The following is a 15,446-nucleotide window of genomic DNA, read 5'->3' as shown; positions in this document are numbered from 1 at the left end:
TGCAGTGACGGTCTCAAAGCTCGGGCAGCAGTGGAACGTCCCCGCTGCGGAACGACGCCTGCGTGAGTGTCTCACCACGCCTGCACCTGCCGCCGTTCCCCTTCTGCGGAATTGGCTTTTGGGGGAAAACACTTGCCTTTGTTTCAAAGAGCGGGCCCCGCTTTTTAAGGGGGGGCATCCCTTGCAAATTCAGGCAAATCGAAAAGGGGGTTAGAAGTTGATGTGGTTTATTTTTTTAAACAGAGGGATAAAACTGCGATACGAAGGATGTGTGTGTAATACGTGAGGTTAAGGTGAGGTGCCAGCGCCCTTTCCCTCGGGGATTCTCTGCGAGCAGCAGGGACCTTCTCGTGTCGCTGCGGCCTGCTGGCAGCTACCTCGAGCGCGCCCGCGCCGCGGCTTCCTCCCCGCGGCCCCTCTGTGCCGCGCGTTCCTCCGGCGGGGAAGGGAGAGTCTCGCTGCCCGGGGCGCCGCTGTAACCGTGTGTAAAGCGGGTGGGATCGCAGCGGTGATTGGGGTTTTTTATTAAATTACTGTGTTTTGTCAAGCCCGTGTGAGGCTCTTCCCTGCGTGGCGATGATGGGGGGGGCGGGGCCGTGTGGGGTGCCCCGCGTGGGCGGGGGGGAGGGCGGCGTGGGGCACCCTGCGCGTGCCCGCGGCGCCGCCCGTCAAAAGCGGTGGCGGTGCGGCACTACCGGCGCCCCCATGGCCGGCGAGGGCGAGGGCGAGCCCGGGTGCCGCAGGCACTGCCCGCAGGACGCGCTGGGTGAGCGCCGCGTTGCGCCACGCCGGGGGGGCCCGAGCATCGCGCCGGGGTCGGGGGGGTTCTCAGGCCTCGCCCTGGGCGGCAGGACGGAACTGGGCTGTGCACTGGGGCGGGGGGGGCGCGACAGGGTGACACTGAGTACTGTGGGGCCGGGGGGGGCAGGGAGCGAAGGTCCCTCCTGAGTGTTGCACCCAAAGGGAGGGGTCCCAGGCATTGCACCGGGGGGGGGGGGGGCGGGTTGCAGGGTGGGGGAGTTGTCACTCCTGGGCACTGCACTGGAGGGGGGTGAAGGTCCCTCCTGGGTGTTGCACCGGGGCGGTCTTCATGGGGTGGGGGGTATCACTCCTGCGCTTTGCACTGGGGGGGCATTGCACCTGGGGGGCAGATTTGCCTGGTGTGGGGGGGATCCCTCCTAGACATTGCACAGTGTGGGGGGGGGAGGGTCCCTGCTGGGTGTTGCACCCATTGGGAAGAGTCCAGGACATTGCATGGGGGAGGGGCTTTGCAGGGGGGGAGGGTTTTTGCCAGGGCGGGGGCCCCTCCTGGGCTCTGCACTGGATGCGTGGGAAGGTCCCTTCGGGGTCCTGCACCCAATGGGAGGGGTTCTGAGCCTTGCAATGGGGGGGCTTTCCACGGGGGGGGGCGGGTCCCTCCTCAGCATTGCACAGGGGGGAGGGGAGGAAGGTCCCTTCTGGGTGTTGCACCCACGGGGAGGGATCCTGGACATTGCACCGGGAGGGGAGGACTTTCCAGGGTGGGGGTGTTGCACCTGGGGGGCGATTTGCACAGTATGGGGGGGGTCCCTCCTGGGTCGGGCTGCAGCGGGTGCTGGAGTGCATGAGCCTGGGAAGGGGGTGGGGTTTTTTTTCGAGGGGGGGGAAGCAGGGGCTCCGGTGCGGCGCCAGGGCTGCAGGGGATCGAACGCGCGGTGCCTCCCAGGCCCGGCATGGCCCGGCTCATCCTGGCCCGGCCCGTCCTGGCCGCTGCCTCTCTTGCAGCCGCTGCCGGGGAGCCGGAGGTGCGGGGCGAGGGCCCGCGGTGGGGCTCGCTCTGCGACCGCCGCTGCGCCGCCATTAACGACCCGCATGGCGACCTGCCCTCGGCCTCCCACCCCCATGGCATCCTCGCCCCCCGCATCCTCGCCCTCCGCATCCTGCCTGGTAGGGAGCCCGGCGGCGGCAGCGGTGAGGGGGGTCCGCGCGGGGGGTCCCCGCGCCAGCGCCCGCGCCCGCTCGCCTCTCGCCCGCAGTCGTCACCCGCCAGCAGCACTTGAATGAGGTGCCGGCGTGTGAGAGCTGCGGGGCAAAGACCACGCTGACGGCCGAGAGCGCGGTGGAGGCCAACAAGCTCTCCAACGACGACAAGGTGGGTCCGTACCCCCGTGGCCCATGCCCATCCTGCTGTGCGGGAGGGGAGGGGGTCTTTTCTTTGGCCGCGACCTTCTCCTCTCTGCAGTTCGGCTTCAAGAAGTGGAAGAGCCACGTGACCGCCCAGCCCTGGGAGGACCGCTTGGAGATCAGGAAGGAGCTCTACTCCAACCTGAACGTCGTCCGCGGCTTTGGAGGTGCGTGGCCGCCGAGGCTCTAGGGTCCGCAGCAAAACCCTGTTGGGAGGAGGGAACCCGGTTAACACCCCCCCTCCCCCGCTGTGCACGTGGCGAAGCGGCTGGTGGAGCAGCGGAGGGGCCGGTCGCTGTCTGCAGGCTCCACGGTGACGTTGGGCAGCGTCCTCTATGCGCTGCTCTTCGGCTGGTGGCTGGTGCTCCTCTACGTCCTGGTGGCCGCCGAGATGTTCCTCACCGTCGTGGGGGCTCCTTACGGTGAGTCCTCCCCAGGTGCCCGTCCCCGGTGCGACCGGGCCGGGCTGTCGTGGTGGTGTACGGGACGTGCGCGTCGGGGTCCTGCCCCGCGTCCCGATGCCGCTGTCCCCGCAGGGCGGCTCTGCAGGGACCTGGGCGGCTACTTCCTCTGGCCCTTCAGCAAAGTGATCCAGCGGGTGGAGGTAACGGCCGGGTGCCGTCCGTACGTCCGTCCCCGCCAGCCCCTCCTCACTCTCCGCCAGGGTCCCACCGTGGAGGCCAACGGCACCCGGGAGACCTCGGCCCTGCTCGGCGGCCCAGCGCCCGGCCGCTGGTGCCCCGCGGACCCCGGCTACCGGGTGAGCGCCCGGCGCGGGAGGTGCTGGACGGGGCCCGAGTGGCGGCTCTTTGGGAGCCCGGCTGCTCCCGTTCGGGTTTTTCTACCCTAAAAACCTGCCGCCACCGGGCCGTCCTTGCAGCAACGCGCTGCCGCCGCCGCCGCCACGTGGCTCTGCCTGGGCTACCCGGCGCTGGCACTGGCCACGGGCTCGTCTGCTTCGTCGCCTGGCTCCTCTTCTTCCTCATCTCCGTCACCAAGATGAGCACCCGCACGGCCCACCGGGTGCTGCTGCCGCCCCTGGAGTGGGTGCTCATCCGGCGCCCGCACATGGTGGGTGGCCCCTGGTGCTGGGAGTGGAGGGTCCCCTCTCGATGGGCTGGCTTTTGGCAGGGGGGGACACCCAGACCAGTGTCACCCGCTTGGTTTCCATCGCCCCGCTGCCGCCGCCGCAGACGGACGTGCCGCTGGAGGCGGAGGTGATCAAGTGCTGCTACCGCGCCGTCAACGCCTACTACTACAAGTATGCCGTGGACGGCATCAACGTCTTCGCTGTCAGTGTCCTTTTCCCCCCTGCTTCCTTTTTGTGTATAGGGGGGGGGGACACGTCAACTGGGCACCTCCTTGAGGTACCACCCCTCAAAAACCACCGCCCCCCCCACTTCGGACACGTCCTTGATGGCCGCCGCAGACCTGCTGCCGCTGGTGGTGGTGACGCTGGTGCTGGGCTACGTGGACAGGCGCAGCCGGCTGACGAGCTCGCCCGTGAAGTTCGCCCTGGCGCTGCTCTCCATCATGCCCCTCTCCTACTACATCGGCATGGCCATCGCCAGGTGAGCAGCTGCCTGGTGCCGGGGCCGCCCCGCGGCGCTGCTTCCCGCCCCGTTGACCCTCTGCGCCTCCCGTCCCCGCAGCATCTCGGCGCAGAGCAACGTCGCGGTGGGGGCGGTGGTGAACGCCACGTTCGGCTCCATCACAGAGCTCACCTTCTACATCACGGCGCTCATCAAGGGCGCCCGTAAGGGCAGCAAGTGCTACGAGGAGATCGTCAAGGCGGAGCTGACGGGCACCCTGGTGGGCTGCGTCCTCCTGGTCCCGGTGAGCCTGGCGGGGAGGAGGCGCTTGTGTCACGAAAGCCCCCGTCCTCCAGCGTGGGAGGAGGACAGGACCTCCTCGCCGGGGTCACACTGACAGCCACGTTCTCTCCGAGGGCTTGTGCACGGTCATAGGAGGCATCCGGCACCAGGAGCAGAGGTTCAACAGCCGCTCGGCGGGTGTCAGCTCGGCCCTGCTCTTCCTCTCCGTGGGAGGTGAGTGCCCCGGCGGCGGTGCCAGCGGGGGGAGGATGTACCGCGCCGCGGCCTGGCGCCCACTTCCACCTCTCCCGCTGGCAGGCGTCTTCGCCCCGATGCTCTTCTCCAAGGTGTACGGGAGGCTGGTGTGCGGCGAGTGCCACAACGTCACCCAGAACACGCTGGGCCACTACCTCTGCCAGAGCTGCCACTTCGACCTGGTAAGACCCCAAACCGCAGCACCCGTGGGTGCCCATAGCCCGCCCGGCTCCTCGCCGGCGGCCCGCAAAGGGCGCTGCAGGGTGCCCAGGCACGGCCATGGCGCTCGCCCCGCTGATGGGCTGTCCGTTGCAGGTGCAGAACAACAGCATGCTCTACTACAGCCACATCCAGTGAGTGTCCTGGGGTGGACCCGGTCCCCGTGTCGGGGTGGCACTTCGTGGTTGGCTCACAGGTCCTCAGGGAGCTTCCAGGTCGCGGGCAGGGCGTCCTCCCTCCTGGGGATGGCACCGCTGTGCCTGTCTGGTCCCAGGGCTGGACCACGCTGCGTCCATCTCCCTCTGTCCTGGGACAGCCGCCGGTGTCCTCAGCCCTGTGGGGTGCAGGGGAACGCCGGGGCCTCCAAAGGGCTGTCGCGTGGGGCTGAGCGCCGTGTCCCGCACGCCCCCGGTGTACACAGTGTCCCTGCTGCTCCCTGCCGCCTACCTCATCGGCCTCTTCTACACCCTGAAAACTCACTCGCACATCTATGACATCCACATCAGCGACTGTCACGATGAGTGTCGCCCTGGCTTCGCTCGGCAAGTCCCCTGCTCCCCTTCCCACACTGGGAGGCTCACGTGGGGTTTCTGACTCCTCCCTGCTCCTTTCCCCCAGGGCCCGGCCACCACCACAGCGCCGTGGTCCACTGGTCTCGGTGGAGGGCACTGGTCGTCCTCCTGCTGTCCACGCTTTGCATGTTGGGGGCACTAAAAACGACTCTGGGATACTTTCCTCTCTGGTAGTTTTCAGGCTCGCCGGGCACAAAGTACAAAAGCCACTGTTCTCCTCTTCCTCTGCTGAGGACAGGCAGTGATGACAGCTCTGAAAGTTGATACAGGGTAGATACCAGCAGAAGGGCAAGGCTGGAGAACAAAGCAGGGGCTTTGGATGGATTTATTGGTCAGAGCATTAAAAAAAAGAAAAAAAAGAAAAAGAAAGCAAAGAACACTGGACACACAAATACAAGCAAGTACAGCTCCTGGCCCCCTTCTCCCTCCCCAGCCCTTCCTCGCTCCATGGGGAAGTCCTTCATCATAAAAAGCAAGGGAGGAAACGAAGCTCACATGTTGCAACATGCACACTGGATGCAAAAAGGACCCGCAGCAATCAGAGAAACAGGACAAGCTTTACAAACTAAAGGCAGGAAGGCAACAAGCAGCAGCCAGGGTCCCTCTGCCATGGCTCGAGCGAGGACATCGGCTCATTCATGAGTAAAGGTTTAGCAATTTCTTTTTCTTTTTTTTTAAGCCTTACTTATTGATTTATTTTTCCCTCCCTCCCCTAGTATAGCAGCATTACGGACAATGCTGTTGTCTTTAATGCAGCTCTTCGTTTGGGAACATTCCTGTGCAGGTATCAAGAGCTGCCTGATGGCAGCAAGATAGCCTCAAGAGCACAGGGCAGTAGATAGCATTAATTAAAAAGGAGAAAAAAAGAAAATGGGGGTAGTGTGTGTGGCGGAGACACAGAGGAATGTGATAGCAGCTAAGCAGCTCATCTGAGGCGGAACAGGAAACATCTGCCTTGGGCTGAACTGGTGTGACAGAAAGCTAGGCTTCACTCTGGAAATGGAGCCAGCCTGCGTGCTTTAAAAAGAAGGGCGCTGGCAGCGCAGCGAGGAAGAGGAGGGGGTAGGGCTAATGCTGCACTTCAACACACCAGTGTCTGGCACTGCTGGGCGGCAAGATGAGTTGAGCAGCACCTGCAGGTGTCTACAGGGAGGGGAGCTCGGTGCTGCGCAGCTCCCTGATGCTCTGCAAGCCGCTCAGAGCAGAGCCAATTATGGGGCCAAGGTAGTAGCAGTAACTAGCAAAAGCCTCTTCTCCTTAGGAAACCAGCCCTGCTCTGGCAAAGGTAGCAACACGCTGACATCATGGAAGGTTTTCTTTTTAAAAGGCAGATTTGCTCTTAGAAAGGAGAAACTAGTACTTTAAGACAGCCTTGTTTGAAGATGATGGAGCCAGGCCTCCAGCAACAGCAGTGGCAGCCGAAGCCAAGCAGGAGCCCGGGCAAGCAAAGACTGGAGTAATTTATCCCCCTTCCAGCTATGTGGCAGAGCTAGGTCCCAAAGTGGCAAAGGTCACCCAGCTCGTGTGCGCCAGCAGGAACCTTGAATCATTCAAATAGTCAAGATGCACAAAAGCATTGCCTTACCTAGCAGCAAGCCCTCAAACCAGAGCTGCATGCTCTCCAGCGCTGCCTCTGAAAACAAGTCAGTTGTGGGGTGAAGCAGCAAGGCGCTTTACTCAGCCTTCAAACACTTGTCCCCATGCTGCAGCAGCCACCCCAGGGCTCTGGGAGGGAAGGGATGACCTGCCCCACACACAGGCTTAGAGGCTGCTGTGTGTTCATGCACACATGATTTTGGCTTTGCACTGTTAGCAGAACCCCACCACCACCGCCCTGAAGATGGCTGCAGCTTATTTTGGGGGATGCTTTTGAAGACAGAAAGGTGCCTCCCATCACTAGGAAAGATTTGTATCACCTTTTATCAGCAAAGCAAGTCACTGACTGTTGCTCTGTAATGTTCGCAGCCCTGATGTGTAACACAGGCTATGACGCATGGCTAGAGCTCTGCCAGCAAAACACTTGAAGGCAGCAGGGTGGCTCTACTGAAGAGGTGAGCTATGAGCAGTTGATGGATGCACCAGCAGCTGCTGCTGGAGGAGAGGGCCACTCTCCAGGCTCGCAGCACTTGCTGCCCATTAAAGCTCCAGCGAGCAGAAGAGGTTTGGGTGCAGGTAGATGGGTACCATGTCATGGTGAGCTAGTGGTAAATAGGTACCTTGCAAAGTCTTCCCCAAGACCTGGTCCCCTCCCACCTCTGCAACACTGAATATGGTGCAGTTCAAGTGTTGAAGACAGAATTAAGAAACTATGACAGAGGGAGAAAGAAGCCAGACATGTGCCCTGGCAACAGAGTGAGAACCTAACACCTTTCCTCTCTGCTTTGATCCTGCCTTAACACAACAGCGGTGTGGCTGTATTCCAGCTTAGGCTGTCCCTTGTAGGATGACCTCGTAAGGCCACCGGACCAAGGAAGACAGGCAGCAAACCATTGCCCATCACGGAACAGAGTCCCTGGGACCACAGAGCAGTGGCTAATGTAGCTGGCAGCACAGCGCGTAATGCTGTGCCTTGGAGCCTGTCCTGGCAGATGACCCTGCTGCTCGCCTTCCTGCATGGAGAGAAATTTGTGCTCTGGTTCTGTCCAGAGCTCTACTTTGGGCATAACGTGCAGCCCTGGGTGTTTTTTTAGGGGGTGATGCCCATATCTGTGGATGTGACCCCAGTCAGTGGGACCCACGTGCTTCTGCTACAGAACTGCCTTCTGCGGCAGATACAGGTGCCCAACTTGTCAGGCTGAAATGGGGACCCTACTCCCCCTGTGCTCATGCCACCTCCCCGCGGTGTGTATTTGCAGTCCATTCCTAGGCACCCCAGAGTGCTCTGCCCAGAAGGCAGTGCCAGGCAGGAGGAAGCCATCTTCAGAAGCTGGAGCACCTACTGAGTGGCCTGGGAATGAAGTGGACGAGAATGCCAGAGCGGTAAGTGTCACTGCTGGGGCCCTTCTTTTCCAGCGTGCTTCCTGCAAAAGCCTTGTGCTATGGGCGCTGGCTTGCAAGAGCCCTTCCCATGGGTTCACTGAGCCCTGCCCGACATCACCCAGTCCTGCCTTCAAAGGCAGCAGTGGTGAATGTAGTTGTGGAATGCACACGCTGTTGCACCTTGCTCTCCGTGAACACACCAGCAGAGCCTCTGGGGCCCTCCTGCTGGTGGCACTGGAAGTGCTGGGCCTTTCTGTGATAGAAAGTGAAGAGCGAGTGAAGAGTTTCTGCTCAGCTCTGTGATAATTCAGATGCTTGTTTCAAGCAGGAAAGGGATGTTCAGCATGGACAGCAGGAGGATGACCAGTGCCCTCCACCGAGACTAGTGGACCACGGCGCTGTGGTGGTGGCTGGGCCCTGGGGGAAAGGAGCAGGGATGAGTCAGAAACCCCATGTGAGCCTCCCAGCGTGGGAAAGGGAGCAGGGGACTCGCCAAGCGGAGCCGGGGCGGCACTCACTGTGACAGTTGCTGATGTGGATGTCATAGATGTGCAAGTGAGTTTTCAGGGTGAAGAAGAGGCCGATGAGGTAGGCGGCAGGGAGCAGCAGGGACACTGTGTACACCGGGGGCGTGCGGGACACGGCGCTCAGCCCCACGCGACAGCCCTTTGGAGGCCCCGGCGTTCCCCTGCACCCCACAGGGCTGAGAACACCGGCGGCTGTCCCAGGACAGAGGGAGATGGACGCAGCGTGGTCCAGCCCTGGGACCAGACAGGCACAGCGGTGCCATCCCCAGGAGGGAGGACGCCCTGCCCACGACCAGGCAGCTCCCCGAGGACCTGTGAGCCAACCCACGAAATGCCACCCCGACACGGGGACCGGGTCCACCCCAGGACACTCACTGGATGTGGCTGTAGTAGAGCATGCTGTTGTTCTGCACCTGCAACGGACAGCCCATCAGCGGGGCGAGCGCCATGGCCGTGCCCTGGGCACCCTACAGCGCCCTTTGCGGGCCGCCGGCGAGGAGCCGGGCGGGCTATGGGCACCCACGGGTGCTGCGGTTTGGGGTCTTACCAGGTCGAAGTGGCAGCTCTGGCAGAGGTAGTGGCCCAGCGTGTTCTGGGTGACGTTGTGGCACTCGCCGCACACCAGCCTCCCGTACACCTTGGAGAAAAGCATCGGGGCGAAGACGCCTGCCGGCGGGAGAGGTGGAAGTGGGCGCCAGGCCGCGGCGCGGTACATCCTCCCCCCGCTGGCACCGCCGCCGGGGCACTCACCTCCCACGGAGAGGAAGAGCAGGGCCGAGCTGACACCCGCCGAGCGGCTGTTGAACCTCTGCTCCTGGTGCCGGATGCCTCCTATGACCGTGCACAAGCCCTCGGAGAGAACGTGGCTGTCAGTGTGACCTCGGCGAGGAGGTCCTGTCCTCCTCCCACGCTGGAGGACGGGGGCTTTCGTGACACAAGCGCCTCCTCCCCGCCGGGCTCACCGGGACCAGGAGGACGCAGCCCACCAGGGTGCCCGTCAGCTCCGCCTTGACGATCTCCTCGTAGCACTTGCTGCCCTTATGGGCGCCCTTGATGAGCGCCGTGATGTAGAAGGTGAGCTCTGTGATGGAGCCGAACGTGGCGTTCACCACCGCCCCCACCGCGACGTTGCTCTGCGCCGAGATGCTGCGGGGACGGGAAGCGCAGAGGGTCAATGGGGTGGGAAGCAGCGCCGCGGGGCGGCTCCGGCACCAGGCAGCTGCTCACCTGGCGATGGCCATGCCGATGTAGTAGGAGAGGGGCATGATGGAGAGCAGCGCCAGGGCGAACTTCACGGGCGAGCTCATCAGCCGGCTGCGCCCGTCCACGTAGCCCAGCACCAGCATCACCACCACCAGCAGCAGCAGGTCTGCGGCGGCCATCAAGGACGTGTCCGAAGTGGGGGGGGCGGTGGTTTTTGAGGGGTGGTACCTCAAGGAGGTGCCCAGTTGACGTGTCCCCCCCTATACACAAAAAGGAAGCAGGGGGGAAAAGGATACTGACAGCGAAGACGTTGATGCCGTCCACGGCGTACTTGTAGTAGTAGGCGTTGACAGCGCGGTAGCAGCACTTCATCACCTCCGCCTCCAGCGGCACGTTCGTCTGCAGCGGCGGCAGCGGGGCGATGGAAACCAAGCGGGTGACACTGGTCTGGGTGTCCCCCCCTGCCAAAAGCCAGCCCATCGAGAGGGGACCCTCCACCCCCAGCACCAGGGGCCACCCACCATGTGCGGGCACCGGATGAGCACCCACTCCAGGGGCGGCAGCAGCACCCGGTGGGCCGTGCGGGTGCTCATCTTGGTGACGGAGATGAGGAAGAAGAGGAGCCAGGCGACGAAGCAGACGAGCCCGTGGGCCAGTGCCAGCGCCGGGTAGCCCAGGCAGAGCCACACGGCGGCAGCGGCAGCGCGTTGCTGCAAGGACAGCCCGGTGGCGGCAGTTTTTTAGGGTGGAAAAACCCAAACGGGAGCAGCCGGGCTCCCAAAGAGCCGCCCCTCGGGCCCCGTCCAGCACCTCCCGCGCCGGGCGCTCACCCGGTAGCCGGGGTCCGCGGGGCACCAGCGGCCGGGCGCTGGGCCGCCGAGCAGGGCCGAGGTCTCCCGGGTGCCGTCGGCCTCCGCGGCGGGACCCTGGCGGAGAGTGAGGAGGGGCTGGCGGGGACGGACGTACGGACGGCACCCGGCCGTTACCTCCACCCGCTGGATCACTTTGCTGAAGGGCCAGAGGAAGTAGCCGCCCAGGTCCCTGCAGAGCCGCCCTGCGGGGACAGCGGCATCGGGACGCGGGGCAGGACCCCGACGCGCACGTCCCGTACACCACCACGACAGCCCGGCCCGGTCGCACCGGGGACGGGCACCTGGGGAAGACTCACCGTAAGGAGCCCCCACGACGGTGAGGAACATCTCGGCGGCCACCAGGACGTAGAGGAGCGCCAGCCACCAGCCGAAGAGCAGCGCATAGAAGACGCTGCCCAACGTCACCGTGGAGCCTGCAGACAGCGACCAGCCCCTCCGCTGCTCCACCAGCCGCTTCGCCACGTGCACAGCGGGGGAGGGGGGGTGTTAACCGGGTTCCCTCCTCCCAACAGGGTTTTGCCGCGAACCCTAGAGCCTCAGCGGCCGCCCACCTCCAAAGCCGCGGACGACGTTCAGGTTGGAGTAGAGCTCCTTCCTGATCTCCGAGCGGTCCTCCCAGGGCTGGGCGGTCGCGTGGCTCTTCCACTTCTTGAAGCCGAACTGCAGAGAGGAGAAGGTCGCAGCCAAAGAAAAGACCCCCTCCCCTCCCGCACAGCAGGATGGGCATGGGCCACAGGGGGACGGACCCACCTTGACATCGTTGGAGAGCTTCTTGGCCTCCACCGCGCTCTCGGCCGTCAGCGTGGTCTTTGCCCCGCAGCTCTCGCACGCCGGCACCTCGTTCAAGTGCTGCTGGCGGGTGACGACTGCGGGCGAGAGGCGAGCGGGTGTGGGCGCTGGCACAGGGACCCCCTGCGCGGACCCCCCTCACCGCTGCCGCCGCCGGGCTCCCTACCGGGCAGGATGCGGAGGGCGAGGATGCGGGGGGCGAGGATGCCATGGGGGTGGGAGGCCGAGGGCAGGTCACCATGCGGGTCGTTAATGGCGGCGCAGCGGCGGTCGCAGGGCGAGCCCCACCGCGGGCCCTCGCCCCACACCTCCGGCTCCCCGGCAGCGGCTGCAAGAGAGGCAGTGGCCAGGACGGGCCGGGCCAGGCTGAGCCGCGCCAAGCCGAGCCTGGGAGGCACCGCGCGTTCGTCCTCTTGCGGCCCTGGCGCCGCACCGGAGCCCCTGCTTCCCCCCCCCCGAAAAAAACCCCACCCCCTTCCCAGGCTCATGCACTCCAGCACCCGCTGCAGCCCAACCCAGGAGGGACCCCCGCACACTGTGCAAATCGTCCCCCAGGTGCAACACCCCCGCCATGGAAAGCCACCCCCCCCCCCCAGTGCAATGTCCAGGATCCCTCCCCGTGGGTGCAACACCCAGAAGGGACCTTCCTCCCCTCCCCCCCCATGCAATGCCCCCCCGTGGAAAGCCCCCCAGTGCAAGGCTCAGGACCCCTCCCATTGGGTGCAGCAACCCGAAGGGACCCAGAGGCAGCGGCAGTGGAAGCCCCACTGCAAAAGAGAACAGCAGCCCCAGTGTCAGTAGCAGGCAGCGTGGCAGTGGCAGCGGGAGCCCCGGTGGCAGACAGAGCGGCAGCCCCAGTGTCAATGGCAGTGGCACTAGAAGCCCCAGTGGCAGATACAGCGGCAGCCCCAGTGTCAGCGGCAGTGGCACTGGAAGCCCCACTGTAAGACACAGTGGCAGCCCCAGTGTCAATGGCAGTGGCACTGGAAGCCCCACTGTAAGACACAGCGGCAGCCCCAGTGTCAATGGCACTGTCAGACCAAGTGGCAGCAGCAGTGGCAGTGCCGGACACAGCGGCAGCGGAACTGGAAGCCCCAGTGGCAGACACAGCAGCAGATCCACTGGCGATGGCAGCGTCACTGGGAGCCCCAGTGGCGGGCACAGCGGCAGCCCAAGTGCCAGTGGCAAACACAGCAGCAGTGACAGTGGGAGCTGCAATGTTGGACACAGCGGGAAACCCGCTCGTAGCAGCAGTGGCAGCGGAAGATCCAATGCTGGACTCAACAGCAGCCCCACTGGCAGTGGCAGCGGCACACGAAGACCCAGTGTCAGAAAGACCAACAGCAGCAGTGGGAGCCCCAGGGGCAGCGGCAGTGGCCACAGCAGCAGCCACAATGGCGGCAGCAGCAGCAGCAGCAGCAGCAGCAGCAGCACTGCTTGTGAGCCACGCGAGCACCCAGGAAGTTCTCTGAAGCTGAATTAAACCAACTGCCCCAAGTCGGGTGGCTCTTGGCTGGGTGTGTGGTGAGCTCGTCCGTTTGCAGCGTGGGAGCTTTGGAGAGGATATAAAGTTAGGGGAGTGTAGTTTACAAGGTAATTTTTATTGGTAATTAATGAAGGGATTAAATAGGACACTTCATACCCCAAACTGAGAGAAGAAATAAAAACTTCCATGCCAAGTCCCACATCATTACATTGGTCTGAAAAGAGGAAGTTGCAAAAACTACCTCTGCTACTTGAAAAGCAGCTCTTCTCCCTGCTGTGACTGTAGTTCAAACCTCTTAATTGACAGGGTATCTGACACCACCGACGCTTGACCCAGCTAACGGAAACGTTTTAAAGTCAGTATGGTAGACCACATACCTTTGACCCTTTCCACCAAATACTCTTGGTTCGCTGCAATATCCAAATACTGCATTATAGCGTACAGAGTTGGCATGACTGGAGCTTTAACAAGCGCTGCTTGTTTCAGATTGCTGACGCTGGCTTCTGCATGCGACAAGAGCCAGCATGACATCTGCATCCACGACAGAAATTTGAACATTCTCCCTTACAAGATGTTAACAAATGCAATGTTACAAGGAGGAACTGGCTTTTTTGTCTCACTATTTACTAAGGTAACTTACTAAGATAATTTACTAAGATTTATACAAAGTTAACAGCTTATCCAATACTCCAAATGTTTGTTTCCAATCCCAGTGAAGTACTAGCTGTCTCCCTTAAACCACAGAACGTAAACGCTATGCAGCACTGTGCGGTCGCAAAAGATGACAGTTCCTTATCTGAAGGGCTTGCATTCCAAAAGAAAACAGAAACATATGGTGTGAAAAAGGGAAGAAGTAACATCCATTTTAAAGAGCAGCAGCAGAGCAGCAAGGTGGAGATGAGGTCAGTAAGTGATCAGTTTTTCACAGGCACCACAACAGATGCAGATCTTGAGGACAGACTACAAACAGGCCAAAAAAAAAAAAAAAAAGTAGGCTTTGTTTAAATGAAGCCTATCAAATCCTGCTCTTGAGGGGGATATGCATGTGATAAGGCAATGGAAGGAGTTCCTTCAGAGTTGCACTATGAAATTTTAGCTAGAATTCTAGCTCATCAAAATGCTTAAAAAGGACGGGGGGGACCCCAAAACAGCAAAAATCAACTGCCCCAACCAAAAGATCTTTTCTTCTAATGCCCATAGCTCTCCAAAATCCACCTGAGATTATCCTCCCCAACCCCACTTAGTGCTACACCTAGTACTTAAATAATCTTTAATGCATCTTAATCTTAAAATGATCTTAGATCTTAAATGCAAAAGATTAATAACCTATCTGTGATAATAGAATTATTCTAAGTTAAAATAAATAAATAAATAAAATTTAATGTATCTTAACCTTAAAATGATCTTAGATCTTAAATGCAAACGATTAATCGCCTGTGATAACAGAATTAATTTAAGTTAAAATAAATAAATAAATAAATACTTCCTAGGTCTATAGATTTATTATTATCACAGTCATAAGATGACTTCTCAGTTCTTAAACACTATTTGGATACAATGTATCACATCTAAGTTTTCATAAAACTTTTTGTGGCCTGTTTGCTTTCAGACAAGATAGCAGGTAACAATTTAAGGAAGTAACAGCAATAGGTTTTTCAGGAAGTAGCTGATTTTAAGGAAGTTTGGAAAGACACTTACTAACGTAGACAGAGAGGGCTGACAGGCAACCATCCTTGCAACGTGTGATAGTTTTCTGACAGTTTAAGATACAAGGATGTTAATCTGAGCCTTTAACTCTCCAGGAATGAATTCAGAGGAAACAAGAGGCTTAAGAATTTTATGCTATTGCAGCATCAGCACGCCTTTATCAGTATTTCCAGAAATCCTATGAAGAATCCTTCCAGTTTAGTAAAATGCATTACATGAAGCAAAGATCACACCAATACAAACAGGAAATGGAACTGTAATTCTTAGCAGACTTGTTTTCTATACTACCTATGCAGTGCCCTGCTATGGGGTGGCCTGCTACCAACCACCACAGGGAACCCCCCAGTTACTCTATCATCATACCTCCAACCTGCATTTCTGGGTACCCCATTCTTCTCAGCTGACTGCTCACAGACTCAATCTCTTGTACAAGTGGCACTAAAATAGTCTCATTAATCCACTAGGAAAGAGAAATGCAAAAATTAAAAAGCTTAGAAGCAACAAGAATGTGACAAAAATGTTAGTTTACTCTCTAGTCAGCATCACTGTTACAATCACAAAGGAGTTTAACAACAGAAACTTTGAAGTCAACCAAGGAGGAAAAGTAATTAAGAGCATCAATTTAGATAGGGGTGATTGGCTCTAGAAAGACCCTCTAAAATGCCAAAAATTCACTATAGAGGACTTGGGAAAACAAATCTCCAGAAAGCAGTGATACTGATAAAGCTTTCCTGAACAATGAGAAAAGGGGTATTCTGAGGCACTGCACGACACTCATAGTGGTAATTTAAACTTTCATGGGTCCACTCCCTCTCAAAACCCTTTCAGGAAATGAAGGGCCTGATAAACACAGTATGTGA

The 15,446-nt window shown here is 59.9% G+C and overlaps 1 protein-coding gene and 1 pseudogene across 1 annotated transcript; one reads left to right on the top strand and one right to left on the bottom strand.

The window, feature by feature from the left end:
- The first annotated feature begins 1,712 nt into the window (after positions 1-1,712).
- Positions 1,713-5,197, top strand: LOC134154718 (uncharacterized). The gene is given in 15 exon segments (XM_062601396.1): positions 1,713-1,884; positions 1,986-2,131; positions 2,222-2,330; positions 2,469-2,585; positions 2,700-2,923; positions 3,044-3,101; positions 3,104-3,234; positions 3,357-3,459; positions 3,593-3,734; positions 3,816-3,999; positions 4,112-4,211; positions 4,296-4,414; positions 4,548-4,591; positions 4,841-4,974; positions 5,070-5,197. Coding segments are annotated over 15 exon segments (1,911 nt in total).
- Positions 5,198-7,159: 1,962 nt separating this feature from the next.
- LOC134154717 (uncharacterized) lies at positions 7,160-13,311 on the bottom strand (annotated as a pseudogene).
- Positions 13,312-15,446: the final 2,135 nt, after the last annotated feature.

Source organism: Rhea pennata, unplaced genomic scaffold (assembly GCF_028389875.1).
Source record: "Rhea pennata isolate bPtePen1 unplaced genomic scaffold, bPtePen1.pri scaffold_33, whole genome shotgun sequence".
In the NCBI taxonomy this organism is placed as follows: Eukaryota; Metazoa; Chordata; class Aves; order Rheiformes; family Rheidae; genus Rhea; species Rhea pennata.
The sequence above is the reverse complement of the archived record's forward strand: the minus strand, read 5'-3'. Positions and strand labels throughout refer to the sequence as shown.